We start from the raw sequence: 27,027 nt of genomic DNA on the forward strand, positions 1-27,027 counted from the left end.
GGTGGAGCTGAGGGGACAGTCCTCTAGAGAGAGAAAAACAAACAAACAAAAAAACAAACAAACACCCATAATCTGAATAATCTTCTACGCATTTTTCATTGGCTCACCTGTCGGACTCACACAGCTTCTCTACATCAAACACACAGAGCCTGGACCGTCAGTGCATCACAGACATGACTGAACATGGTTATTTTATAATATTTTCCAAGGTAAAAATCCTTAATAGTATGCCTTTATTTACATTTTTATTTTTTTAAAGCAGAACTCCCGTGTCTTGTGTTTGGAACCCATCAGGTTGCCAGGGTCAATGCCAAACCATCAGGGCTTCATTAGCTCAGACAACTCTCAGGGGGATTATGGGGCTGTGATGCAGGGGGACCCCCAAAACCTGCATTTCACCCCACAGAGAGAGGAAGGGAGGGAGGGAGGAAGAGAGAGAGAAAGAGGGAGGGCAGGGGAGAGAGAGAGCTTCTGTTTTAAGGACACATGATACAAAAAGAAACCACTCCCATTGCTGGTCCCACCTCACACCAAAATAAAGCTGTAATGTCCATAACCTTCTAATTATAATAGTCAGTTTTACCTGATAATACAAAGTTCAGTACAGAAAGACACCAGTCATCTTTAGTGGAATGGCCTGAAGGGTACTTTTCTTACATGTTCGGTCATTTGTGCTCTCAGAAACATTTTCAGTTTTCAGGAATAATAATGGCATATAAAAAACAACGGTCAAGGAGGCAACGGCAACAAAAAAAAAAGAATCTGGAAGTCTGAACCACATGGAAATAAATACTATGTGCTCCGCTTGCTCTGTCCCTCTGGTCACTGAGTGGGCTGGGCCAGAATCAGGGCCGGAATCAGGGCCGGTACAGCCCAAACTGTGTGGAGCCAGGCTGGGCTCCGTATCTGTGCGGGACTGAGCCCAAAGCAGTTCTGAAGCCCTGTGCCGGGGGGACGCCGGGCGCCCCGCCTGGCCTGGCCATGCCCAGCCCGAGCATGCTCCCGTAGGGGCCGGCTCCGTAGGCGAGCCCCAGGCTGTGGGGCCTGTGCTGCTGCTGGGCGCTGGGGAGGATGAGGGGGTGCGCGTGCCGGCCGGGCGTGTGGAAGGAGAACTCGGGGGGCGGGCTGCTGAGTTTCGACGGGGTGGAGGTGAGCGGGTCGGCCTCCTCGGCGTGTTTGGCGGGTCCGGGCGGGACCCCGTATTCCACGGGGGTCATGGCCCCCGCCGGAAGCACGCCGGTCGCTAAGGACGGGCGCGTCCAGTCGTCTTTGAATATCTGGACGGTCAGCGCGGTGACCAGCGCTGAGAGGCGGCTCGTCACGTGCGCCAAAACCATCTGCTCGCTGGCGTCCCGCCGAATCCGGACATGTACAGAGCCCGCCTGCAGGAGCGGAGAGAGGGAGAGAGAGGAGAGAGAGAGAGAGAGAGGGAGGGAGGAGAGGGCAGGAAGCAGGTACATAAGCACTGGCTTCATTCAGACAGACACATTACCCATTATTAACTGGCTAATAAAAAAGCACCAAGCTGAGCTAACCAGACTACACACACACTGTACAATACTGCTGAACCACACCCTATGTACACTACTGCTAATTTATACCCTCTTCTAAACTACACCTTCTGTACAATACTGCTGAACTATACCCTATGTACACTACTGCTAATTTATACCCTCTTCTAAACTACACCTTCTGTACAATACTGCTAAACCACACCCTATGTACACTACTGCTAATTTATACCCTCTTCTAAACTACACCTTCTGTACAATACTGCTAAACCACACCCTATGTACACTACTGCTAATTTATACCCTCTTCTAAACTACACCTTCTGTACAATACTGCTAAACCAACCCTATGTACACTACTGCTAATTTATACCCTCTTCTAAACTACACCTTCTGTACAATACTGCTAAACCACACCCTATGTACACTATGCTAATTTATACCTGCTAACTTAACCTTCGTACAATATGCTAAACCACACCCTATGTCATACTGTAATATACCTCTTCAAATACCTGTACAATAGTAAACCACATCCTACGTACACTACTGCTAATTTATACCCTCTTCTAAACTACACCTTCTGCACAATACTGCTGAACTATACCCTATGTACACTACTGCTAAACTATACCCTCATTACACTAATGATGACACCACACCCTCAGAAGACCCCGATATGTGGATTTGTGGGTGAGGGGGAAAGGGGTTGAGCTGAGGGGGGCGTACCAGTGAGCCGAATCCAATGGTCCAGAAGTGCTCATTCCTCACCTCCAGCACCCCGTCCAGTGTGGACACCTGCGTGGGGACAGAGGACAGTTTCCCACACTTTAAAAACACGCACCCCCATTTTCCCCAACGTGTGTGTTTATGCTCGTTGCTTCACTCCAGCTTTCGATCTGGAGGAGTGCAGGAAGTACCCCCTGTCCCCAAAAACATCCCACAGTTTAAAGGGTGTATTCAGTCTCTGAGCCCTTCTGATGGGATGGTGGCTACCACCAATGAAAAGCGTTTTGACTCTTACCTCCCGAAGCAGTTTATCTAGCTGACCAATCACATGCGAGGGTGTGGTCTGGAGAAGGAAAGCAAAAGGTAGCTGTAGGTTAATTCCAGGTGAGGGGATGGTATATTTTTGGGAAGTACAGGGTCAAACAGGGTACCAGGGGTGCTTGTCAGCTACTTACTCGTACTGTTAATTCTACAGGCAGGGAGTGCTTGCTTTTCAGGTGAATTAGGGGAGCTGCTTTTTTGGGTAAATGATTATCCTGAGATTAAAAACAGCTCACAGATGCAAGTAAATCGATCTGTAATCATTATGAGTAAATCTATTCATCCACCAGGGTGCTGACAGGCAAAAGAAAAGAGTGTTGGGTCATTTATCTCCTGATTTTAACTGATTTAGGTGTTTGGTACATTTTCCAAAAAATCATTAACACGTTTCAGGAGTGACATTGGTCAATAATATGCTGTATTTTTACAGTGAATGTGGCTACATTAGCAACAGCCTGTGTCCCCTACCTGGAGCAGAACTTTCCCGCTGTAGACGCTCATGGGATACATGGTGCTGAATGTCATCAGAGCGATGGCGAATGCAGACGCCGTGTCCACCGCACTGTAGTCACTGTAATACACATTACCCACAAACCACCACGATGTAGTAACTGTAACATATATTACCCACAAACCACCACACTGTAGTCACTGTAACAAACATCACCCACAATCCACTGCACTGTAGTCACTAAAACACATCACCCACAAACCACCAAGGGGGTGGCGGGTGCGGGATGGGGCGATGTGGGGGGGCGGGACCCACTTGATCTCGATGAGCGCGTAGGTGATGCAGAGAGCCAGGGCCCCGGCCAGGTCGATCAGGACGAAGGGGTTCATGCGTGGCAGGAGGACACTGCTGAGGCCCGGGACGATTCCGCACAGGCTGCAAAACGAGGAGAAAGGCTCCTGAACACACCTGTGCATACACCTGTACACACCTGCATACACCTGCATACACCTCAGCACACCAGGCCACACCTGGACACACCAGGCCACACCTGGACACAAGCAATCATTTCCATTAACAGTATATCTATACCACATTATTGCTGAATACCGTTAAAAGAATCACTGAAGCTCAAAATGAATGCTTTCCTTTGTGTCTGACAGCATGAATGCAGCACAGCACAGCAGGTTTTGGATCGGTGCCCGAACGTAAGGGAAAAAAACTGTTCCAACTATAAGAGATTATCTTTGTTACAGCTGTGCCTCTGTAATTCTGCACAGAGCCGATTGTGTTTTTGGCATTTGTTTGTTTTGTTTTTATTTGGGGGGGGTCATGATAATCTCCCCAGCGCGAGGACACGGAGCAGTGCTAGACATCGCTTAAGGACGGCTCTGTATTCGGAGGGGCACTGGAGTTGTGTTTTCACTGCGATGTCTGCTGTGTTTTAATCCCCCATTTGAGACAAAAATAAAATAAAATAACCCAAAATGAATGCAGGATTAGCGGAAGACAAACAAACAGAGAATCTGGCGGCTGGGGGGAAAGAGTTGTTTTCTGAAAACGGGGAGCATTAAATTCTGTTAATACTTTGACCTGATATCACAGCAAATAAAAATACACGTTCAACGAGACAAAATAAACCACACAGAGAACATTAGCGATATTAGCGTTTGCGAGCAGGGGAAATAGTTTAGCCCCAGCATGGGTTTCCTGTGCTATGAGAGCACACAAAAAGCTCATGGAGGAGGTCATCTGTACAATGTACACTCAGTGATCCCCAGCCCACAGGCAGGTACACCATAAACACTGGATAGGTGATAGAAAGACCACAGGCAGATTGACCATAGATGGTAGACAGAAGATAGACCACAGGGAGATAGACCACAGATATGCCCACCACTTCCACAATATCTGCATTCATAAATTAATTATCTTCAAACTGGATGTCAAAACAAGCCCCTGTGACTCAGAGTAACGATTTTAAAAAATGCTATTATTGCCTGTCCCACAAACTCAGGCTCTATAACAAGCACATGGTGTTCTTTTAAAATTTTAATATCTAGTCGGGCTTTTCTTTTACTGCGTCATTCAGGACTGAACAGCTCCCCCACTGGCCAAATTAAGTTATTACATGGGAAAGGACAGTGCTGTTTTGTGTGAGGTCACAGACAGGGTTGTTTAAAAAGGAAACAGCAGCCAGCCGTGCCATATTCACCATTAGACTTTACTTCTGCGGCGTAAACACAAAGAGCTTCCTCAGTGGGCATAAGCTGAGATGTCTACATGCCGGTCCCAGGACTGTCTGTGCCATGAAGCCAACGAGGGAGATTACCGGGGGTGAGTCACCCAGAGAGGGTCTTACCTGCGGCTCAGGTCTGCTACATGCTCCTGGAGCCAACTGCTGCTGGCGGCTGTGCGAGAGAGAGAGAGAGAGAGAGAGAGAGAGAGACCTGAGGAGTGGGAATTACACACCTGCTACATACCTAATGCACACCTGCTACACACCCCTCACTTCAACACACCGACTGCACACCTAATATGCGCCTGCTACACACCTAATGCACACCTGCTACACACCTAATATACACACCTGCTACACACCTAATATACACACCTGCTACACTCCTAATGCACACCTGCTACACACCTAATGCACACCTGCTACACTCCTAATGCACACCTGCTACACACCTAATATACACACCTGCTACACTCCTAATGCACACCTGCTACACACCTAATATACACACCTGCTACACTCCTAATGCACACCTTCTACACACTTAATGCACACCTAATACATGCCTGATAACCACCCCCACTTCAAGACACCTATAGTACGCCTTCTTCTACTGCAAGGGCAGACGACCTGCCATTCCTGTGCTGGGCGGACGACGCCCACCTTCTGGCAAGCGCGCGGCGTTCGGATAGGCTTTCAGCCCTGCCGGCCGCTGCCTGATTAATGGATGAGGAGCCGCACGGGGGCCGGGCCAGCCGAGCCGCTCTCATTAAATGGCTTTTCACTGCACAAAGCACTCAGACACCGAAAACACGGCGCGCCGCGGCTCGTCTCCTAAAAGAGCCCGCGCCGCCCCGCTCCAGCGCCCAGCCGGCCCTCCGGGGGTCCCGCCGGCTCGGTCGCCTTTGTTTTCCCTCCGTCTTTAACGCGCGCTTGCCCCCCGTTTCCCTTTTTGGGGGGGGGGGGGGGAAGCGGCCCAGAAAGAGCCCCCTTCCGGAAGGATCACAGGCTTGGCTGGAGATGCCGTTTGACGTGTTTGTGTCTGACGGGGGGCCGCAGCCCCGCGGAGTCACAGCAGTTTAGCGTCACATGGCTCTGTTTGGCCCGGCGGGGGCCTCGGGGGGGATCCGCACACACGACCGGGATCTGCACAACGGCTCTACAAGCGGATCGACCGCAGTCTTTGTTTATTTGTGTACTGAGTGGGTAACAGATTAAACGCCTGGATATTTTAGTCCAATAACCACAAAAACAAACAAGAGATAAATCCAGTGAGTCTGTGATGCAGCTGAATGCAGTGAGTCTGGAATGCAGCTGAATGCAGTGAGTCTGTAATGCAGCTGAATGCAGTGAGTCTGCGATGCAGCTGAATGCAGTGAGTCTAATGCAGCTGAATGCAGTGAGTCTAATGCAGCTGAATGCAGTGAGTCTGTAATGCAGCTGAATGTAGTGAGTCTCTGATGCAGCTGAATGCAGTGAGTCTGGAATGTAGCTGAATGCAGTGAGTCTGTAATGCAGCTGAATGCAGTGAGTCTGTAATGCAGCTGAATGCAGTGGGTCTGTAATGCAGCTGAATGCAGTGAGTCTGTGATGCAGCTGAATGCAGTGAGTCTGTAATGCAGCTGAATGCAGTGGGTCTGTAATGCAGCTGAATGCAGTGAGTCTAATGCAGCTGAATGCAGTGAGTCTAATGCAGCTGAATGCAGAGAGACTCTAATGCAGCTGAATGCAGTGAGTCTCTAATGCAGCTGAATGCAGTGAGTCTGTAATGCAGCTGAATGCAGTGAGTCTCTAATGCAGCTGAATGCAGTGAGTCTGGAATGCAGCTGAATGCAGTGAGTCTCTGATGCAGCTGAATGCAGTGAGTCTAATGCAGCTGAATGCAGAGAGACTCTAATGCAGCTGAATGCAGTGAGTCTGGAATGCAGCTGAATGCAGTGAGTCTCTGATGCAGCTGAATGCAGTGAGTCTAATGCAGCTGAATGCAGAGAGACTCTAATGCAGCTGAATGCAGTGAGTCTCTAATGCAGCTGAATGCAGTGAGTCTGTAATGCAGCTGAATGCAGTGAGTCTCTAATGCAGCTGAATGCAGTGAGACTCTAACACAGGGTGAACACAGCTAATCCTCTCTGTACACAGAATGTACACAGCTGATCCCTTCTGTACGCAGGGTGAACACAGCTGATCCCTTCTGTATGCAGGGTGAACACAGCTGATCCCCTCAGTACGTATGGTGAGAGAGTTTGATCAGCCAAATAGCAGCACAGCACATTCAGGCTTTGTTCTCCTGGGTTAAGCCCTGACCAGCTGTTAATCTACAGTAATCTGGGGCCAGTCTTCCAGTGGCCCCAGGGCTGGCCAATGTTGGGGGGGGGGCAAGGAAGGCTACTGCCCCCCCTCCCCAACTCCCCATACAGTCACCCCAGGCCCCCCCCCTGCCCATACCTCCCCCAATTGCGTAACTCCTCTCGATCTGCTGATCTGGACTGGGACAGTGGGTTGCCACGGCGACGCGTGCTCAGACGGGCGTGACACGGCGCGGCAGTGACAGACACGCGGACCGAAGCGACCGCGCGCAAAGCGCCGCGTTATCGGATTCCCGTAAATCGATGCGGACAGAGAAACGCTAATGGGCGGAATCTGGATTAACGGTTTCCAGCTCCGTTCAGCCACAACAAAGCGATGCGTGTGTACACACAAACAAGACCCGGTGACACCTCGCTCCTGTTAAAAAAAGGGTGTGTGCTGCTCTCAATGCCACTCCGAGGGTCAGGGTGCAGCGCCATTTCGGCCTGACCCGAGGGCTGCCTCATGACCCGCAGGGATTATTTTAACAACTGAAAGCTCACCTGTCTCAGGAAACAAAAACAGCTCTAAGACCTCTGGTGGCCATATTGGGTATTGCATTTCACAGTACACACCGGAGTTTATCTCCATTGGCTGACGCTGCGTACTGACAGGGATCAGCAGTGTTCCATGGAACATAGCGGTAAACATCTCGCCTAGGCACCTGACAGATCCAACTCACAAGAGGGAAAATTTAGCAGAGTTTCCATAGGAAATCAATGAAGTGGTCAGGTATAGGTCATTAAATTACGACAAAATCTAATAATATATTATGAACACAGCAATTTCAAAATGCCAAAAGGCTGTTTGAAGGCTTAAAACCGCACGGCAAACAGATTAAGATTTTTGGAGTTTTGTCCTACCTTCAGAGACGTACATGAAGGGCTTGTTCTTGACGGACAGCATGGTGAGCAGGTTGAAGAAAAGAGCCACGAAAGTACCGACCAGGAGGCGACCCCTAAACAGAAGAGGGGAGACGTGGATCCCACCCAAATCATAAATAAAACTATTTATGCCTCACTTCAGCCCTGCTTCCTCCCACTTAGGAATGCTTTAGGGAGGCTGCACATGCTCACTGCTGCCACCTCTGGACAGCGCAGCAACATGCAGCTTGTGCAGGCAGACTGCAGGTGCCCAGTTCACCAGAGGGGGCGCTCATGCGCACGAAGACAGAGATGTGGGGCCCCTCCACACACTGGAAAGGGAACCTTAACACTCACGTGTGAATCTCTGGCTGCTCCATGAAGCGCTCCACACTGGAGAAACAGAGAGCAGCTAATTAGCAAAGCAATGCTAACACACATAGCATATCAGGCGCTCGCTTTCTCTCTCTCTCTCTCTCTCTCTCTCTCACACACACACACACCCACACATGCACTCACGTACATACGCACACGCGCGCGCACACACACACACACACACACACACACACACACACTCTTACCTCTCTTTGAGGATGAAAAGAGCTCCGAGCTGAGCCAATACAGTGGAGGCGAAGACTGCCAGAACCTCAAACCTCTCGTACCTGCAGCCCAAACATCACACGCAGTCAGAAAGGCTACCAACTCACCGTATCTCTGATAACCACACTCTCACACTAAACTAAATACCGCACATATCTCACTGAAGCCACACAGAACATCTGTGAGATAGAAAGCATGTCAAAGGAGAGCAAACAGGAAATATAAGAGGGCTAAAAGTCAGCTGACACACCGGTAAAGAAGCCATTTTATCTAACTTTTTCTTTATCCCGGTCACATATTGTAGACTTTCTGAAGGTGCAGATTCATGAAAGGGTCGTGCATTCCTACATTACATATACACACATATACAAATACAACACATATGCCAGTATATACTGTATATTCTATATGAACATACAGAAATTGACCCTGTTGTTAAAGCACACACAGCAGGCCTGTTTTTTATTGGATGGCAGTGTATAAGACACAGAGGTGTCTGACCCACTGCACGGCACTACTGAGAACATTACCCGCAACAAAGCTGCTTTCAGTGCAATCAGGGCTCTCAACACCAAAAGGTCAAAGGGCCCAAGACTGAAGACTTTGACTTAGTGCTAGAGATAAAGCCCTGTTAGCATTAGCGCTGGAGAGACACGGTGAGTTGATATCACCTCAAACTGAAGATTGACCGAACGTCCTCGTATCTCATCCTTGCATCTCTTCCTCAAGGAGTGAAAATAAGTGACTGGAAAGAATTAACCCAAGGAGTTCAGTGTGTTAGATGACACACATGGTCACAGGGGTGCTCCTGCTGGCTTAGACCACTCACCCAAAGGAATATGCAGGACTGGCTTTCTTCATGGTCACCCAGAAGCTGACCAGGCAGGTAATCAAACTAGAGAAAACACAGGTACAGAACCACTCGCACACAGCAGACACACACGACACAGGAAGAACACACCTGCACACATATAGAACAGACACACTCCCTGCACACAGTACAGACCACCCTGACACAGGTAGAACACACACTCCTGCACACAGGTACAGAACACACACTCCTGCACACAGGTACAGAACACACACTCCTGCACACAGGTACAGAACACAACACACACTCCTGCACAAAGGTACAGAACACACACTCCTGACACACAGACACATCCTGAACACAGCAGAAACCGGACACATACGACACACTCCTGCACACAGGTACAGAACACAACACACACTCTTGCACACAGGCACAGAACCTTACTTGAAGAAGTCAAAGATGGTGAGGTAGCTGTAGGCAGTTAAGGCTAGAAGGAAAGAGGGAAAAAAAAACATAATATCAATTTCAAAAATAATAAATACAACAAACTGACTGTAATAATGCAGTCAATATACACAGTATTCAAGGGGTGCAAGAGTCAGATCAGAGATCAGGAACAGAGACTGAGGAGGGGGAGGGGAGAAGGGGGAGAAGGGAGACAGAGAGGAAAGACAGAGAAAGAGAGAGAGACTGGACTTAGAGAAACCTCTCACTTTGGCTCTTACTGCACTGTAAATAGCACCAGACCTAACAACATTCCCAGACCCGCGAGTAAATATGCAGCATCCCAAAAGCACTGAACAGAAGTACACTTCTGCCAACCTTGAAACATAATACAAACCCATAATTCATACAGCAAGCATCCATATAAAACCTTAATGTGTGCTCACACAATCGTTGCATTTAGCCTACATAAGATAAGGGTGCTAGGGAGATGCTAGCTGGATCATCCTGTAAAGGCTCAGCTCTAATGCTATTACAGTCCCCACAGTGTGGTATCGAACCCGGACCGTGCCAGTGGTGGCTGGCAGTTTAACAGGGTGAGGTGTGACTGGCTCTAGCGTCGCCCTGGGATGGGAGGGTTTCAGTGGGGCAGGATGACAGCATCTCAGTGCTCATTAGTGACCTCCTCTGGCCCACCAGGAATTTGCGGGCTTGTGAAGTTGCACATGAAGAGCGCCTGACTTGTGAACTTCAGTGTGACAGAAGTGGGAGGAACACAAGCTTGTCTGCAGCCTCCTGTAGGACAGTGTAGGTTATGAGCACTGATAAATATGACAGCGGGGGGGTTAATGACTCCGCCCCTACACCTGAGCCAAATCTAAGTGCAAGTGCGTTCGACCTTTCTCTATCTCAAGTTCCAAAAAAATTCAATAACTCAAAGCAGAAATCACTCTGAAACAGGAACCCGGTGTCTTACAGTTGAGGGCAGGGCACAGATGGGACGTGAGCTACTGCAGTAACCAAAGCACAGCGCAAACACAGTCACACAGAGATTTAGCTGACTGAAGTGAATGTACTGTATTAAAAATGAGCCCTGCTCTCCAAAACAAACATCCCCCCCACAATCCCAACCCCCACCCCCTCACGCCCCCCACCCCCTTGAGCTCCCCTCAGCCTGCACACGTCTGCGTACCCTCATCCAAACATGCAAACAACACCCATGACATCTTCCAGAACATGTCGGCACATGGGAATTACATGCGGCCTGTACATGTGACACAACGGGCCAGATTAAATTCTGAGAGTGCGCTGCCGTACAGCTCTCTGTCCCATTGGACCGGATATGCAGCGGTGTGCGATTTCTGCAGCCGCCATTGGCCAGCATGTCACATGATCGGACATTCCCGTTGGGCTGCAAACCCGCTCTGGGTAAGCTGGACGTGTTTTAAAACAGATTAACGGAGATGTGAATGGAGGTAGAGCCACACCTCTGTTTCCATGGTTAATGTTTAATCGACTCACTAAATCCACTAAATCACTCAGCGGGAGGAGCCGGCTAAACCAGGGCAGCACACTTTTTGGACGCGGTGAAGAGAGTCACTCCCAAACTGTGCCCTCCCCTCCCCCCCGTCCTGTCCCACTAAAAAGAGAGAGACCTCAAAGTGCTCCGAGCAGACAAAGGTCACTTGTGTATGTTTACAGTACAGATCAATCCAGACGAAGAAAAACAAGCGCCATGGCGGTAAACTGAACCAGCTCTGAGCTGAATATTTAATGCTGTCTGCGGCATGGAGGCTCTGCCCAACGGAGGCTCCGCCCACTCCATTGGGGCCTGCCGGTACGTCCAGCTGGGGGGCAGGAGGATCCATCATGATGCTTTTCGGAAGACAAATGACAGGTCAGGCCTTGGTGCCCCCCCCCCCATTCCGGGCGCATGTATAGGCGCGTGTTCAGTAAAGAGAGATCTTTAGAGGCGTGTGTTCAGTAAAGAGAGATCTCCATAGGCGCGTGGCACCGGCAGGATGGAACCCGAGCCGCTGAGAGGAAGCGGCGGCGGGGCCCGCGCTGTTGGCAGCGGGGTGGCGGCTCGGGTTCGGGAACGCGAGAGGGTGCGGGCACTGCAGCGTGGTCGTCGTGGGAGTGCCGAGTCCCCCCCCACCCTCCCCCCAGTACACAGACCCACCAGTTCGCAGACCACCCAGTGTCTGTAATGGGCCCATCCATATATCACATGGCTGGTTGCGTCATGGTTCAATGGCTGAGGTCAGAGTTCAACTTCAGTTTTCTGTTCATTTCATCTCTGTACTGTGAGGTGGTAGCAGGTCGTGTCTAGATGAGATACAGGAGATAGAATTTGCCGAGATATAAGAATTAAATCTTCATTCTAGCATGAAAGTTTGACCTAACTTGTTAGCCAAACTAAGGGTAAATACTTTTGAGATTAATACTTCTGAACAAAGAGTTCCTTAACTTGTGCAAGGATATCATCATCTGCACGACTGATCATGCAGATATTTTAAAAACAACAAAATGTGCTCAAATTACTGGCACAAAATTTCCATAAACCATTCCGGAGTTGTCCAAAGCAATTTGGGAAAATCTGCACCAAGTTCCTGCACCCCCAGCGTGGAGTGATATATAATGAACAACATGGAGTTTGTGTTGAGTATACTGACCACGGTGTTCGCCTGCATGTTTGCCAGTGAATCTTTTTCGAAAAGTCACTTGGAGTTTACTTCCATTAACATGATGCACAGAAAAGTATGGGGCCATTCACATGAGCCATTGAAAACAAGGTCATTGCCACAAGCTGCTGAACATGGTGATGTCATTAACATGAACCACTGAAACAATTATGTCATTAACATGAGCCGCTATTGACTGACGGAATGGGTACAACTGAAGGACAGGAGAGTTCATTCTGAACAAAAGAACAAACGATCAGATCATTCAAAAAGCTGGGAAACGCAGACGCTGTCCAACGAAGGCTAAGTTCTGACCTCCGTCAAACAGGATCTCTCAGCTTTCATATCTGTGTTACGAGCAGAACGCAGACTCTTAATTCTCCTGTGGATGCAAGACCAGCGGGTCAGACCAGCTGCTTTACTGTACTGAATCTGGCCACAGGACCCAACCATTGCGGCCCTGGAAAAATAACGAATATGCTGGAGACGTGAGCCATGTGACCACAACATGCCGCGTCCAATCAGATTAATATGTTTCTCCATTAGTAAAAGCGGGGTCAAAGGTCAATCACCCCAGGCAGGATTACCAGCGCTTTCCAGCGCTTTCCAGCAATAACTGTATTGGGTCTCAATCGCATCCATATTCACATTAAGTACAGTCCCGTCAATGCGTAGTCCTGTGCAATCACTTTAAGAGTACATTCAATATTCATTTACACCACGGGCATAAACCTTAATCTCAAATGGCAATAATACATAATTCACATGGATTCACGAAGACCTCAGGGATCTAAAAATAGCCAGCGAGTGGCCGAATGAAAATAAAAAATCTTCCACATAGAAAATTACATGCAGAAAATGAACTTACACAGATTAGTTTTCAGCCAAAGCAGTTTTAAATGTTAGTATCGCAGCCAGCTGCACATGTGCGGGAATAACGCGATCTGGTTGCAGCATCAATGCAACCTGGTTGCAGGAATAATGCGACCTGGTTGCAGGAATCATGCGGCCTGGTCTCAGGCATCATGCAACCAAGTTCCAGGATCCCCCAGACCACACATGCGACAGACAGAATAAAATGATCAAAATGCGCAATTCTGTAAAAAAACAAGCGGTTCCCCAGCCGTTTGTTACCTCAGGACGGCACGCTCTGCGGTTAGCCGTAATGAATACATGCATGAGACAGCCCCGCAGGACAAGCACAGCTACGCTCGTATTAATGTTTCAGGTCCCGATGATGTCACTTTCTCAAACTGGTCAAAGCCAAGGCATGTCAGTGTGGATTTCCATTCAGGCTCATCGTTCGGAAACTACACACCGCCACCCACCCCACCGCCGCCTGCCACAGCCCCCCTCCCCCACCCCCACCCCCACCCCCACCCACGATACGCGATACAGAATCATAATGCACCGACAGGACGTGTGCGGTCTCCTCTTCTCTTGACTTTAGATTACGATGCCCACATCTTTTATCTTGAAATAACACAGACACCACCAAACTCATCATCCCTTTAAGTTAATACAATAGAGAGGAACCACACACATACATAAATTACAGGCTGGTTATATCCAGTGTGGTAAAAAAAAATAAAAAAAAATCTTTTCACACAGGCAAATATATTTTCAGTTTGCTTTATAATCAGGTAACCAAATGAATCTTTCAGTGATAATGAACTGTGTTTGTTCAAGGGCAAGTGAAAGCAGCGAGGCTCTGGTGGGGTAAATGGCAATATTTGCTTTGTTTGTCATTGTTTGTTAGCGCTGAGGCTACGTAGCAGACAAACACACAGGCGAGTCCAGTGCGCTGTTGGGCACTGCTCGTCATTGTTAGCATTGTTAGCTAGCGCTGAGGCTATGTAGCACATGCACACATAGTGATTTCGGATGGAGGGTGGGTGCTTTGGGAGAGGATGAAGGGGGTGCAGTAGCCACCCCCCCCCCCGCCCCGTTCCTGGTCACATGGGCGTCTGAGGGGCGGGGCAGCGGGGGCTGCCGCGGGCGAGGCACTTGACCTCCTTTCGCTTGGCTTCCCCCAGCTGCACAAACATGGCAGACGGCGGAACACGCCGGAACAGAGACGCGCGCCTCTCAGCGCCGGTCTGAAAAAGCACAGCGCAAAAAAAGCACACCCCCCCCCTCCCCAACCGACGCGCTGACCCGACCCGACCCCGCACCGCCTCTGTTTGTTTATCAAAAGGGGCTGTGCTTAAATAAGAGGGAGGGGGGCGGTGTGTGACAGCACTGATCCGCTCCCGTTTCGGAGATGCTAACGGCTAATGCGTCACTCCGGGGCCCAGAGCAGTTGTCTCTGGCTGGGAGGCACCATTAAGCAGGGGACAGGGCAGCGGCGTTTCGTGTGCTCTGGAGTGACCCTGGAGCCGTTTGATGCTAAACAGAGAAAAGAGAGCTCGCTAACCCCCCCGCTGATCGGCACTGTAGTCTACAGCTGGGCCTGTGTCCTCTTATTTACAAATACGAGCACGAATGATTGGGCGATTAGATGAGGCACAACAACATCGTTAGCACACAGAGACGGTTTGTGTTTGCAGACCTCCCTGTCCCAGCCTGGTAGGCTCACCACGCGGCACGCTGTCCTGGCCGAAGTGCCGAAAGCCTGCGGGGGAGGGGGGGTGAGCGTACGAGCGCGGGGACGAGGCGCAGGGCGGGCCCGTTAGGTAATCTTCAGTGCAGACGAGACGGGGGCGGACTCGAGTGGGGGGGCGGGGGGGGCGGTTGTGGCGCAGACGCGATGTACCGAAGCGCGGAATGTAGGCCAGTCCCGGAACACCGTGTACCCTCCCGCCTGTGACATCACGCGCGGAACAGTCTGACACGACTCCCCCGCTCTGCACCTGCGTTCCGAGCTCGCGTGGAGGCCTGAGGCCTCCGGGCCGGCCTGGGCCCGGCGCTACCCAACCACGCGGGCTTAGTCGGGTCAGCGCCACGCATGATGCCACGACCTCCTCATTTCAGCATTACAGTTACTTTACTCAGACGGGGGCACAGCACAGAGGACTGCAGACAGAAACAGCACAGCAAAGTGCCCTGCAGAGGAATCAAACCCCCAGGCTTCGCTGTATACGGCCGGAGTCATCTATCCTATGGACTGCACCACACATTATCCAATCCCCCCCCCCCCCTTCCCCACTGACTGTGGTTCACTGGACGAGGGGGACAGGTAAAATACCGTCATAATAAGCAAACACAGCAGCATGTGTTCAGAGCCCCGTTCTGGCGAACACCACAGTGTCAGGGTCAGCTGTCACTCTCTGAGCACTGAACACCTGATTTTAAAGGGGAAAACCCTCAGGACCCTCATCAGGGAGGTGTGAATCAAACTCCAGGACCGGCATCAGAGGTAAGCAATTCAATTGTCAGGACCAAGCAACTCAGAACTCAGTTTTTAAAGCATCTGCCCTCAGTGGGGTTTGTGGTTGATACATTTCACTAAAACCGTTCTTCCACATCCATTATTAAATACTGATATTTACTGTTGAATATTGACATTTACTGTTAGATACTGCTATATTTACTCTTAGATACTGATATTCGACTCTAGTACAATAATTTCAGTAACTTCACGTACACATTAATCAATGGTTGCAATGTACAATAAGAGAACCCTATTGCGATAAAATGGCTTATGTAAGGTCTGCGATTCCTCTCATTTTACAGAATAAATATATTTTAAGTCCAATTAAAATCGCTAGTGTGCCTAAAAAGTAGTTTTCTCAGATGCCCTTTTAGATAAGGGCATAAATCCACGGCAAGGTATTTGTATCTATGGTAAGGCATTTCTAACCATGGTATATCATTTATATCTATGGTATGAAATTTAGATAAGGTGGGGGATTTTTTAATCTATGGTAGGGCACGTAGATCTTTGTTACAGCATTTATATCTATGGTATTGGAATTATGTGGTATGGCATTTATATCTGTTATGGCACAAACATGCCATACAGAAAGGATCTATAGAAGTAACAACGTTCAACCGGAAAGCTCCATGAGAAGCATATGTATGCCCTCTAATGAGGCAAGATTAAACAAAAGGACAGACTAAAAAGAACGCTGATATCAAGTTTAAGTGTGTACATTTCCAACGGCTTGTAATGGGATATAAGCTGCGGGTGCAGAATTTGATCGGGGAGCGCTGACGATGACAAACCCGGTCCTCCAGGACGCGTCCGTCTCCCGTTTTACAGGCACCGCAGCGCCCCGGGACGCCGGATCAGTTTCCCCCCCCTCGCCCGCTCATCCGCTCTGAAAAGACCGCTCGCTTTCCCCCCGCAAAATAAACCGCTCGATCACGAGCCCGGCGGAGCGAGCGCTAAACATCCCGTACAAACAGAGAGCGAAAACGAAGCCTCTCTCTACGACGGGCTGAGGAGGGTTCTGAGCAAGCTGAGCGCACGCGTGTCTTACACGGCCTTCCGCGATGACGAGCTCTAAACGTGTGCTTGAGTGCCCTCTGTTCCATAAAAATGCGTGCAAGATGTGTATGTGTCACGGTCGACCGCAAATTAACCGAACCCTTCCCAGATGTTAGCCTGAAAAATAAGATGTAAGCATCTCTCAAAATGCACTTCCACACTTGATGCAGTGGGAACTTTTCTTGACCACATCAGCCTCTGAAAGAAGCTGATATATGATGTCGCCATACCTTTCTGGGTGCATTGTGGGTATTTAAATCATTCTGTTCAAAAAAAGAAGCTTCTGGAATTCTTAACTTCCAGGAATGAGCAGGATATGAAGCATCTTTCTGAGGCCTTCCAGGCTCCAGGATCAGTATTGATGGGAGCGGTCCCCAGCGGTCAGCAGTGTTTGTTTGGCGGAATATCGACGTCGGCGTTCTCTTGCGCGAGCGACCCTTTCTGCCCGATACGCAGGCGTCTCCTCTTCCCCAGCTCTGCTCCCGCATCGATCGGCTTTCCGGAGGATTACTCGCAAATGGATTTAAGCCTTGTTTTCAAATTCATTATCTTTCACCACTCAAAACAATCAACGTTTTCTTACAGCGTGATTATATTTTCAGCGTGTTGGTGGGGTCTGGGGGGTGGGGGGATTGGCAGTTTGGTTTCATATTGTACCAAACTGTTGCGATTTCTGTACTTCACCTTTGAGTCTCTAAAAGATAAAGGGTAGTTACACGCCCATGCTGTTTGGTGGTGTAAGGGTGGCGTGATAGTAGTATAGGGTGATACAAGGGTGTAGTAACTCACCCATGCTGTTGGTGGAGCTGCACCACATGAGCAGGCAGCCGGTGCAGATCACGTTCAGGAAGCCAAACAGCAGGATCCTCCAGGACTGAAAAACACGTTAACAGCAATTTCACATGGATCCACCCTGTTGCCTTAGCAACGGCCCGAGGAGGGCCAGCGGAAAGGCATGATCAGGCTGTCACTGAGAGACATCTCCTTCAGCTCACCTTTCATCTGCCACCTGTTACTAAATCAGCAGGAAAGCGTAAAATTTAATTTAAAACGCAACCAGACCAACAGACTTCAGCGCAGCAGGATTAGCTCCAGACCAGCTACCTGACTGCAGTGTGAAAGCAGCTGGGTGGAGGCGGAGGTGGAGGGAGGAGATGGAGGAAGGAGACACACAGAGGAAGCCGTGGGAGGAGGTGCTGGGAGGAGGCAGAGGTGGATGGAGGAGGTGGAGGGAGGAGACAAATGGAGGAGGCCGTGGGCAAAGAGGCAGGTAGGAGGAGCATGGTCGAGGTGATGGGAGGAGGTGCAGGGAGGAGGCAGTGGGTGGAGGCGCAGGGAGGAGGCAGTGGGAGGAGGTGCAGGGAGGAGGTAGTGGGCGGAGGCGCCTGGAGGAGGTGCAGGGAGGAGGCAGTGGGTGGAGGCGCAGGGCCATGTGGCCGGTGCGCTACACCCTTGCGCTGGAACCCAGCTATCCAGCAGATGGGCCCCTCATTCATGGGTCCTTTATCCCAAAGCAGCTTACGCAGGCTGGGGTCAGAGCAAAGCCCCCCCCCGCATGCCCCCCCAGGCCCGAGCCTAGAGCGGACTTCCTGGACACTGGCAGATGGAGCGCATTTCACATAATTCCTAAAGAGGGGATTGAGCCCGTCAGAGACAATGCACAGCAGCCGTGTATCAATATCGTTAGCGCCCTGTGCGGGAGGTGCTTCTAGCAAACTGGGGAAAAACAGGGTTAGCCTTTCATTGAACCCAACATTCATAGAGGAAATAAGCTATATTGCCCTGAAATCCATATCTATCTATCAGGCCTGCATGTGGCGAAGTCCAGAAAGGACTCTGCCGGTGATTAAAATGGTTGTTCATGCTACACATGTGGGCTTCCACACAGGACGAGCCTGCGGAGGCTTTAGCATACTGCAGCATCAGCACGACAGACCAAAACTGCTGTCTGAAGGAGGAGAGCAAGCCTAATGACTATAAAAACGCACATACTAACAGGACATACACAACAACAGCACATACACTAACAGCACATACACTACAACATACACTAACAGCACTTTCACTACAACAGCACATACACTGCAACAACACAAACATTAACAGCACACATACTGCGACAGTGCACACTCTACAGCAGCACATACACTAAGAGCACATTTGCTACAACAGCACGTACACTACAACAGCGTATACATTAACAGCACATACACTAACAGCACAAGCTATAACGGCACATATACAGCGAAGGCAGGTTTGGATGGGTGACAGACTTGCACACAGCAGTATAACAGCAGCGCTAACTCCGCACGGTGAAAGTGTCACTCACCCGTCTGTCTCCAGTGACCAGCCGCAGTTCTGCTTTAAACTTCCCCAGGAAAGACCGGTGCGTCCGACGGAATGGCTGAAAGGAAGTCTGCAGCGGAAACAAACATAAACAGGATACAGTACATTCTCTCCTTTGATAGCATCAGGCCAATTCCCTTTAAACAAGTTCTGAATTCCCCTTTAAGAGCATCAGGCTAATTCAACTATAATAGAGTTCGGCATTCCCCTTTAAGAGCATCAGGCCAGTTCCTTTTAAAAGAGTTCTACTGCCTCCTTAGAAGATTTACGCTTGGCCCTTTAGAATACCGTTTCACCTTCCCCTTTTTAAGAGAGCTATGCTTTCGTCTTTAACAGAATCACATTTTCCTGTTAAGTGTGTTGCCTTCCCCTTTATGACTGGGCAATGCACTGAGCCCTTCAGGTACAATGAAATTGCACTTAAATTACTCATGATTAATAAGGAGCTCATTAAAGCAATTTAGGATAATACTTAATTAGCATCTCTGATTAACTCCACATCCAAATTAATTATAATCCGAAATAGGTGTTACTTAACCAAGGATATATTCTGTTGTACTTCAGACTAACACACAGGATTGTGAGATTTATGATGCCTTGCAAATATTCAGTCTGAAAATCCCAGTGCAAATCTGGGATCAAAACACCAAAAGCCTAAAAGGACTGGGACTGGATCTGCTGTTAGCAAACATGCATCAATACATGATCTTTCACATCCCAGCAAAACGAAAGACCTCAGTTAACCTGATAATTACACAACACTGACATCTAGTGGGAAATAGAAGCACAACCATGCCAGTTGTCATTATATATATGAACCTAGTGAATTTAATACAAGTAACTACGAAAATCAAATATGGCAGACCTGACAGTTTATGGAGGAAAAATTGCATTCCGTGCAGAGACATGTATGGGGATATAAATCTCATGATAGTAGTGCAAACAGCGTGATAAATAATATTGTTGAAATACTGAAAAGTTTGATGAATTACTGTAGCACTCCCTATTGGCCAATTCTAAGAAATGTGTATGCTGGTACAAAGTGACCATCATACCATTTACAAGGTGACCACTGCATGCATTTTACGTGTTTTTATTTTTGAATTGTGAATGAAAAATTAATCAAAAAATAAAAATTTGCAGATTTCATGGGTCCTTGAAGCAGATTTGTTTGTTATGGGCCAGGGAATCTGAGGAAAAGTGACAATAGACCAAACGGTTCAAAAGTTTATGCCCAGAAAAGATAGCTTCTTCCTACAGCATCACCATCAGGCCAATCTGGGTAAGTTTACTTACCTGAGTAGTGGGGTGGGTATGGGAACCCACCTGGAAAATTAAGCCGCTCTATTATGGTGCAGTTTTTGCTGTGCAAACACTTTTAGGACAGAGAAATAATTTAAAAACCGGAACAAAAACAATAGGGCTCCAGGACTTCTTGCTTGGACCCCTAAATGCCACCGTTTGTTTACACTGCCAGATGCTCAGTTTTCCGTTTGAATGAACTTTTTTTTCGAATTATATGTGAACTGCGAAATTCTTGAGAAATCGTAACTCACCAAAACGTACGTATCCGTTTCCTGCTTTTTCCGGTGAACTGGAATATCTGCAAAGACAAACAAGAGAAGGGGCATGAAAGAGTCACAGCACAGGCCTAATTAAGGCTTTGTCTGAACACAACATTTATCATACAAGGTTATTAAATATATAGAATAGTCTAACACTTCGCTAAAGTTGGAGAATAAATGTGTTCTCCTGGTGCAGGTATGCTACAGTACAGCGCAAGTAGGATATGTAGCACTGTTATACGACCCATATCGTATAGCTAACAAAACAAATTTTATGTACAAACGTTCGTAGGAAGTAAGATCGTGTTTTTGATTACGTTATCTTTATTTTTTTATAAACAATCAACGCTGAACGTTGTTCCTGAATGATTGACTGTGAGGATACCTAGCACTAGCCATGTCAATCTTTCTGTCGGATGGTATTTCGCCCTGACATGCCAGGCCAGGGAAGTATAAACAGTCACAGCGCGAACGATGCTAACGTCAGCAATGTAACGTAGCTGACGAGCTTAGAAAATAAATACAAACTATTTTACACGCGTACAGCTTCCAGATCGGCTGAAATACCAGTTTGGTACAAGCAGTCTCCAATCTAAATTAGCACTAAGAGCGTTAGCGGCTAGTGTTAGCAAGCCTACCTGGTTCATTGATGCTGATAACATCCACCGCCACCATGTCAGGTTTGTCCAGTGGACTCACTTTCCTCTCGGTCACTCCACACGGAACAACATCGGGCTTGGGGCCGAGTTTTCTGGGGTAGTAATCCCCAACATTTTGGTAGGAAAGCCCAGCTGTGGACGTGGACGCGTAGTCCATCGCCATTTTGGACCACTGCTCAAGCCAAAACAGCTTACCGGCAACGGCGACTGGCAAGGGACAAACCTCAGCGAAGAGTAAACGCGAAGCTGTAAAATAAAGCACGACCACAACCTCAGCATAGCTTGGTGGTGTTGAGGTCCCTGTACCGGTTGTGTGTCTCTAGTAGAATTTCTTGGTCTCACACAGAAAGGTTAAGGCCAATGACCTAAATACCTACAGCTGCAAATGCAGGCAGACTAAATCACTCCCTCTTCTCTCTGCCTGCAGCCTGCACCATCACCACACTACCCCTCTACAGAGAAATATTCATTATTTTCTTGGCAGAATATTTTTCTCTTCATCACTTATACCTCTCAAAAAGAATAAAGCATTCTCTGCTGGTTTGACTGATAGTTGTTCTCATTTTTGTCATAGAAGGGGTGCAACTTATTTGATGAAAATGGCTTGCTTCCCTTCAGTCAAATCCGAATAAAATTTGACAATCCAAATGAATATTTTTATGCATACCTTCAAGTCTGACATTTTATAAAATCTAAAGCATCTTTCCCCTCAGGGATCCCAGCTAAAACTGCTGTTGATGTCCTTGTATTTCAGACATCACGTCAAAAACTTTTTACATCTGTTTTACAATCGTACTGCATATATCAAAATGTGACAGGCAAAGCGAATGGGGTGCGTTTTCCAAAAGTGGAAACAGTAGTCTAACACTGAGACAAAAATACAAACACAAAACCTTAAAATTGTTGCATATGTAGGGTGGCTAGCAAATTATTGTGTCTTTCTTTAAAGGTGAAGCATTTGATTAAGAAACTCATTATACATTAATCAAGAATTTGACAAATAAATATATTACCCTACTTCCCGTGTCCCGTGTTTTATTTACAGTTGGGGAAAAATGAACCACCCAATACAGTTTTTTAAAATTCCATCTCACCCAATTAAATCAGCAGCCATGCACAAAGCAGGGATCATATACAGTATTTTAGAATTTCCAGCCATTGTTGATGGCACTTCCTCATTAGCAGAATATAGGGACAATTCTGCAGTAGAACAGCAGATGTCATTATTGTCTCAGCAAAGCCTTGTAAAGTTATTCGCAATGTGTAGTCATTTTAGGAGAAATCATAGTTACCATGCAACTTTAGAGTCATCAAAAATGATTTGGGCTGGAAGTGGAACTGTTGTACTGTATACATTTCACTTACAGTATATATAATGAACATGCAGAATACATAGCATCCAGAATCATAGCACAAATACGAAGATTTATAAAACCTGGTACAGTAACCAGATAATCAAAATGTTGTGCCAGAATGCCCACCACACATTTGAGATGAGAGACGGTGATGCAAATTCATCATATTGCGATAGCTAGGTTTGAATTTTAGACACGGGGAACCCTTGTTCTTTGCAGTAATTGCCATTGGATCATTCATGACCACAGTGAGTAGACTAGATGCTCACCAGGTTTAAAATGCATTGTCTTTATTTGCAGTTGTCTTTCCGAAAGTTACCGGATGCAGCAGGAGAACTGCAACATTTGAGAAGTATAAATTTGGGTAGAAACAAATTTTACACATTCCCTGAGAGACTCGCTGAAATTATGCACTCTTGAAAAGATCAATCTGGTGATCACTGGTACGTATGAATGAAAACTCATTAGGAATTGGGAATAAATAATCAATAAATTAGGGTGCCACCCTATCCAATGGGACTTGGGATGCATATTATAGCAATGAAACTGCATAGGAAGCATTCTGTTACACGATACTACATCGTATCCATTTAAAATGCACACTAAACTCAGTTCTAGCTTCATCAGATTCATTACCGTCATAGATTGCCTGTAAATTTGTGGTCACTCTCGATACATGGATAAATTTTAAAGCTTTCAGCGAGGTTTGAATGGGATTCTTATTTTTCATTAAGAACTTGATTTGACAACACAGCAAGCACTTTATTAGATCATTGCGGCTGCCTCACATTCCCTGTTGATAGCTCATCATCAGTCAGACTGCTTGTTTAGACCGCGCTGCGGCTGGGCCTAAATTATACTCACTGGTGCTGCCATAGCAACCCCACTTGTGGCCGCGGCTTAATCACAATAGCAGCATTTCCACAGTCTGGCCAGCCAGGTTGAAGCGAAAGCTTGAATGAGTTCACAATGAAAATCATATGCCAAAGATTCAGACCGCTGGTTATTGTTTCCACCTCAGAGGGGCTGTAACTTCACCCTAAATTCCATCCATACAAAGCACCACAAAAGCCAAGGAACGCCTGTGAAAAATCAACAAGCACTGCCCACAGCTGATCACGTGAAATTTGCATGGCTAAATTAGTGTGGTATAAGTATGATGAAATCCAATGTACTGGCAAATTCAGTTTTGGTCATTATGTGATGATATAAATTATGTGCTTGCTTGCCACTGCCTGCCTTCACAAAAACCATGACCACTTTAATTTTGCAGCATTATGTATATAAAATGAAAACACAAACATGCAATAAGAATCACAACAGAAATACACAAAAATAGCACAAAAGTAGGGAAGAAAAATTTAAAAAGAGAGAGTAAACAGTGATAACAGTCAATGACAAATGGCACAATACCTACACAACCCAACCTTGCCATCGACCAGTCCAAAATTAAGCCATCAAGGAAATAAGACGATAAATTTAAATTAACTTAATGGCCTTTAACAGCAAGTCTTGAAAATACCAGAGCACAAAATAACTACTCTGCCTTCCAGTTTTTATTGGGTTCTTTCCACACATGTACATTCATTAATAATTTAGTGCAAGTGTCAGGAAGGTGTGCTCTGTGGGCCTTGTATAGAAAACAACATTATGTACTATACTGTAGCTCGCAAGACTCTGCAATAGTGGCTTTTCCATGTTAAAAAAAACAAAAACATTTGTGAAGAGCCGTGAAATTCTGAAGTGTGTCTTTGTTGGTTACTTATGTAACAGTTTCACAGAGTTTTACTTTTAGACGGAAGGTATTGCCTTGGCATTTGAACTTGCATTATGCTCATGAGAAAATGTCATAACTGATGCCTTTGGCAAATTTAATTATGGCACGGACTGACAGAAGCGTTCCCTTCATGTCTCTGGGGCTTCACAGATGCAATAAAGCAGTGCATGGGATGGCAAATTAGAAAATAAGTTAGAAAATAAAGCGACTGATCCTGTAAGGCAGTAGACAGAACGCTAGGAGGTGGATTGTTCAGATGACAGCCTTGACTCTGATTGTGATGTCTGTGGCAATTTCATGTATCTGCGTCTTCCTGCAATGCATTTCTTCCTTGTGCCATCTGCCTTTGACAACCCTTCATAAATGAAAAGAAAAAGGTGACAGGTGAATTCTGTAAATGTTTCTTTCTGGCATCGAGTCAGAATGCCTGCAGGGAGACGTGCAAGCTTCCAGCTTTCAGCTGATTGCCGCGCTCATTTTAACATCCTAAAATGAAAAGCAAACAACTTGAATTGGCTCATTCTCTGGAACAGATCAACCAGCGAGCTGTCCGCTGTCAGAAAAGGCCCCTTAAAGTGTTTAGGAGGCGCAATGAATCTGTAAAATATTGGGATTTTTGAAACCTGTGCACATTTCTCATTTTGCGCACAGTCAGCTGGGGAATAGATGGACTGATGTGCACTTGGGACCCAAAACCTCAAAATCTCTACCTACCTGTTGCAATAAGCTGATTGCAAGTTGCATGCATTTTCATTGTGAGCATGTAGACAATCACACAGGTCAGCTTAAAGCTGAGCAGTTGTACAGCAACCTGCAAGGAGAATGTGAACTTGTGGAAGAACCGATGCATAGCTTGGCTAGGTAGTGGATGGGCCAATGCATTTTTGTGCTACAAATGCACTGTGGTGTTCCCATATTCATGGGATTTGGTTGTCTGTTGTATAGGATGTATGTGACCATTAGGTTATACAGTTGAGCAAGACATGACTTTGATGATCTAGAGTGATGTTTTTTTTTATATATCTTTGTAAGATTGTTTATTGGCAGTGACTAGATGGTGCTAAGTAGGCTGGAAAGGCAGGGGGAGAAATTTGTTGAGAGGGTAACTAAGTCCATCAATTTCAGGAAAGGGTGGGATTGTGAGATAGGAAACAGAGTAGATGGGTAGATAGTGTTTCAATAGTTTGAGTTTGTTCTAGAATTGTGGTAAAGATGCAGGGACTGGTCTGCAACAATAGTCATTTCTTTTTGGGTCAAAGAAACGCAAGGTTGCTGTCACCAAACTGATCATTGTAGTCTTGGAAACATGAATTGGCATGTATTTTTTATTTTACTAGCATGTTTCAGGAAAAAATGGAGGTTAAAAAAGATGGGGTTAATTCCTCTGGAGACCTTTTACAACTTCAAAATTCAAAGGCAAGTACATAATTTCATATAAGACTTCCCAGCTACCTGATGAATAGTGCTCCATGAAAATTATATTAAGTGGATGAACTTCAGTTTCAACATATTATGAATGATTTGCGTGTGTGATTCAGGTTTTCTCCTGCTAACATGGCCAATGACACGTGAAGTGGAGGTGTCAGCTGGTGTAATTATAAATTGATTGATTGCTTGGTGATGTGAAAGTGAAAATCATTTAAATACCACTCGGATACTAATATCCTGGAAATGTGTAGCTTGTTTACTGATGGTATTGAAGTATTGGATGCTTTTTTGCGGGTAATGTTAGTTTGTAATCATGGGACATTCTAGGTGATTTTTGTGTTTCTCACCCCCCCCCCCCCCAAGAATCACAGATTAACTAAAATAAATAGAAACAGATAAATAAATTTGGCCTACTAAAAAATTATAAAAATAACAAATACTAAATTTGCTTTATTTGCTATATGAGGCAGGAGCCTGTTGGCATCGGTGACATGTTGGATCTATTTCTGAGTAAATGTTTGAGTGCTTGACCTTGATCCAATAGCAGTTTTCACTGGATTAAACCATATCTTACGCATACTGAGAATGAATGAACAAAATTCCCATTCCTCCTCAGTAAATTCCTTTCCCAAATCTTTCCTCCCATTGATCTCTAGTTTAGGTTAAAGTAGTTTGTAAAGAGTAAATTAAAGCGTAAAGCTGTGTAATCAATGTTTTGGTGTGGGTAGAGGAAAAAATTTAACAAATCTAATACTGTGGCCTCTGGGAGAGAAGGTAATTGGGGATTTAAGCAGAGGGCAAAGCTGTGGGCTCGTAAGTACCTAAAGAAATGGTTCTTGGGGAGTAAATACTTCTCTGCTAGTTGCTGAAATGATGCAAAAGGGCCATCAATATACAGTACAAGTCTTTGAGTGCTCTGATTCCCAGATTGAACCAAATTAGAAATGCATTATCTTCTAATGCA

The 27,027-nt window shown here is 46.8% G+C and overlaps 1 protein-coding gene across 1 annotated transcript; it reads right to left on the bottom strand.

Moving 5' to 3' along the window:
• Window positions 1–544: 544 nt before the first annotated feature.
• LOC135245671 (zinc transporter 6-like) lies at window positions 545–21,822 on the bottom strand. Its single transcript, XM_064318886.1, has 15 exons — window positions 21,483–21,822; window positions 20,836–20,882; window positions 19,263–19,349; window positions 17,723–17,807; window positions 9,818–9,860; window positions 9,389–9,454; window positions 8,541–8,621; window positions 8,317–8,352; window positions 7,960–8,054; window positions 4,874–4,922; window positions 3,328–3,447; window positions 3,030–3,132; window positions 2,536–2,583; window positions 2,241–2,309; window positions 545–1,382 (listed from the first exon to the last, which is right to left on the bottom strand). The coding sequence occupies exons 1-15, from the start codon at window positions 21,664–21,666 to the stop codon at window positions 858–860; spliced, it is 1,638 nt and encodes a 545-aa protein (XP_064174956.1). The 5' UTR covers window positions 21,667–21,822; the 3' UTR covers window positions 545–857.
• Window positions 21,823–27,027: the final 5,205 nt, after the last annotated feature.

The sequence above is a fragment of the Anguilla rostrata genome, chromosome 2 (assembly GCF_018555375.3).
Source record: "Anguilla rostrata isolate EN2019 chromosome 2, ASM1855537v3, whole genome shotgun sequence".
NCBI classification, from domain to species: Eukaryota; Metazoa; Chordata; class Actinopteri; order Anguilliformes; family Anguillidae; genus Anguilla; species Anguilla rostrata.

Bases quoted from the DNA above. Each gene is read 5' to 3' on its own strand.
- LOC135245671 (XM_064318886.1), bottom strand. From the start codon at position 21,666: ATGGCGATGGACTACGCGTCCACGTCCACAGCTGGGCTTTCCTACCAA. The intron at 19,350-20,835 runs GTGAGTTACGAT...TTTCCGCTGCAG, and splicing joins AAACGGATACGTACGTTTTG to ACTTCCTTTCAGCCATTCCG. The intron at 3,448-4,873 runs GTAAGACCCTCT...CTCGTTTTGCAG, and splicing joins GTAGCAGACCTGAGCCGCAG to CCTGTGCGGAATCGTCCCGG.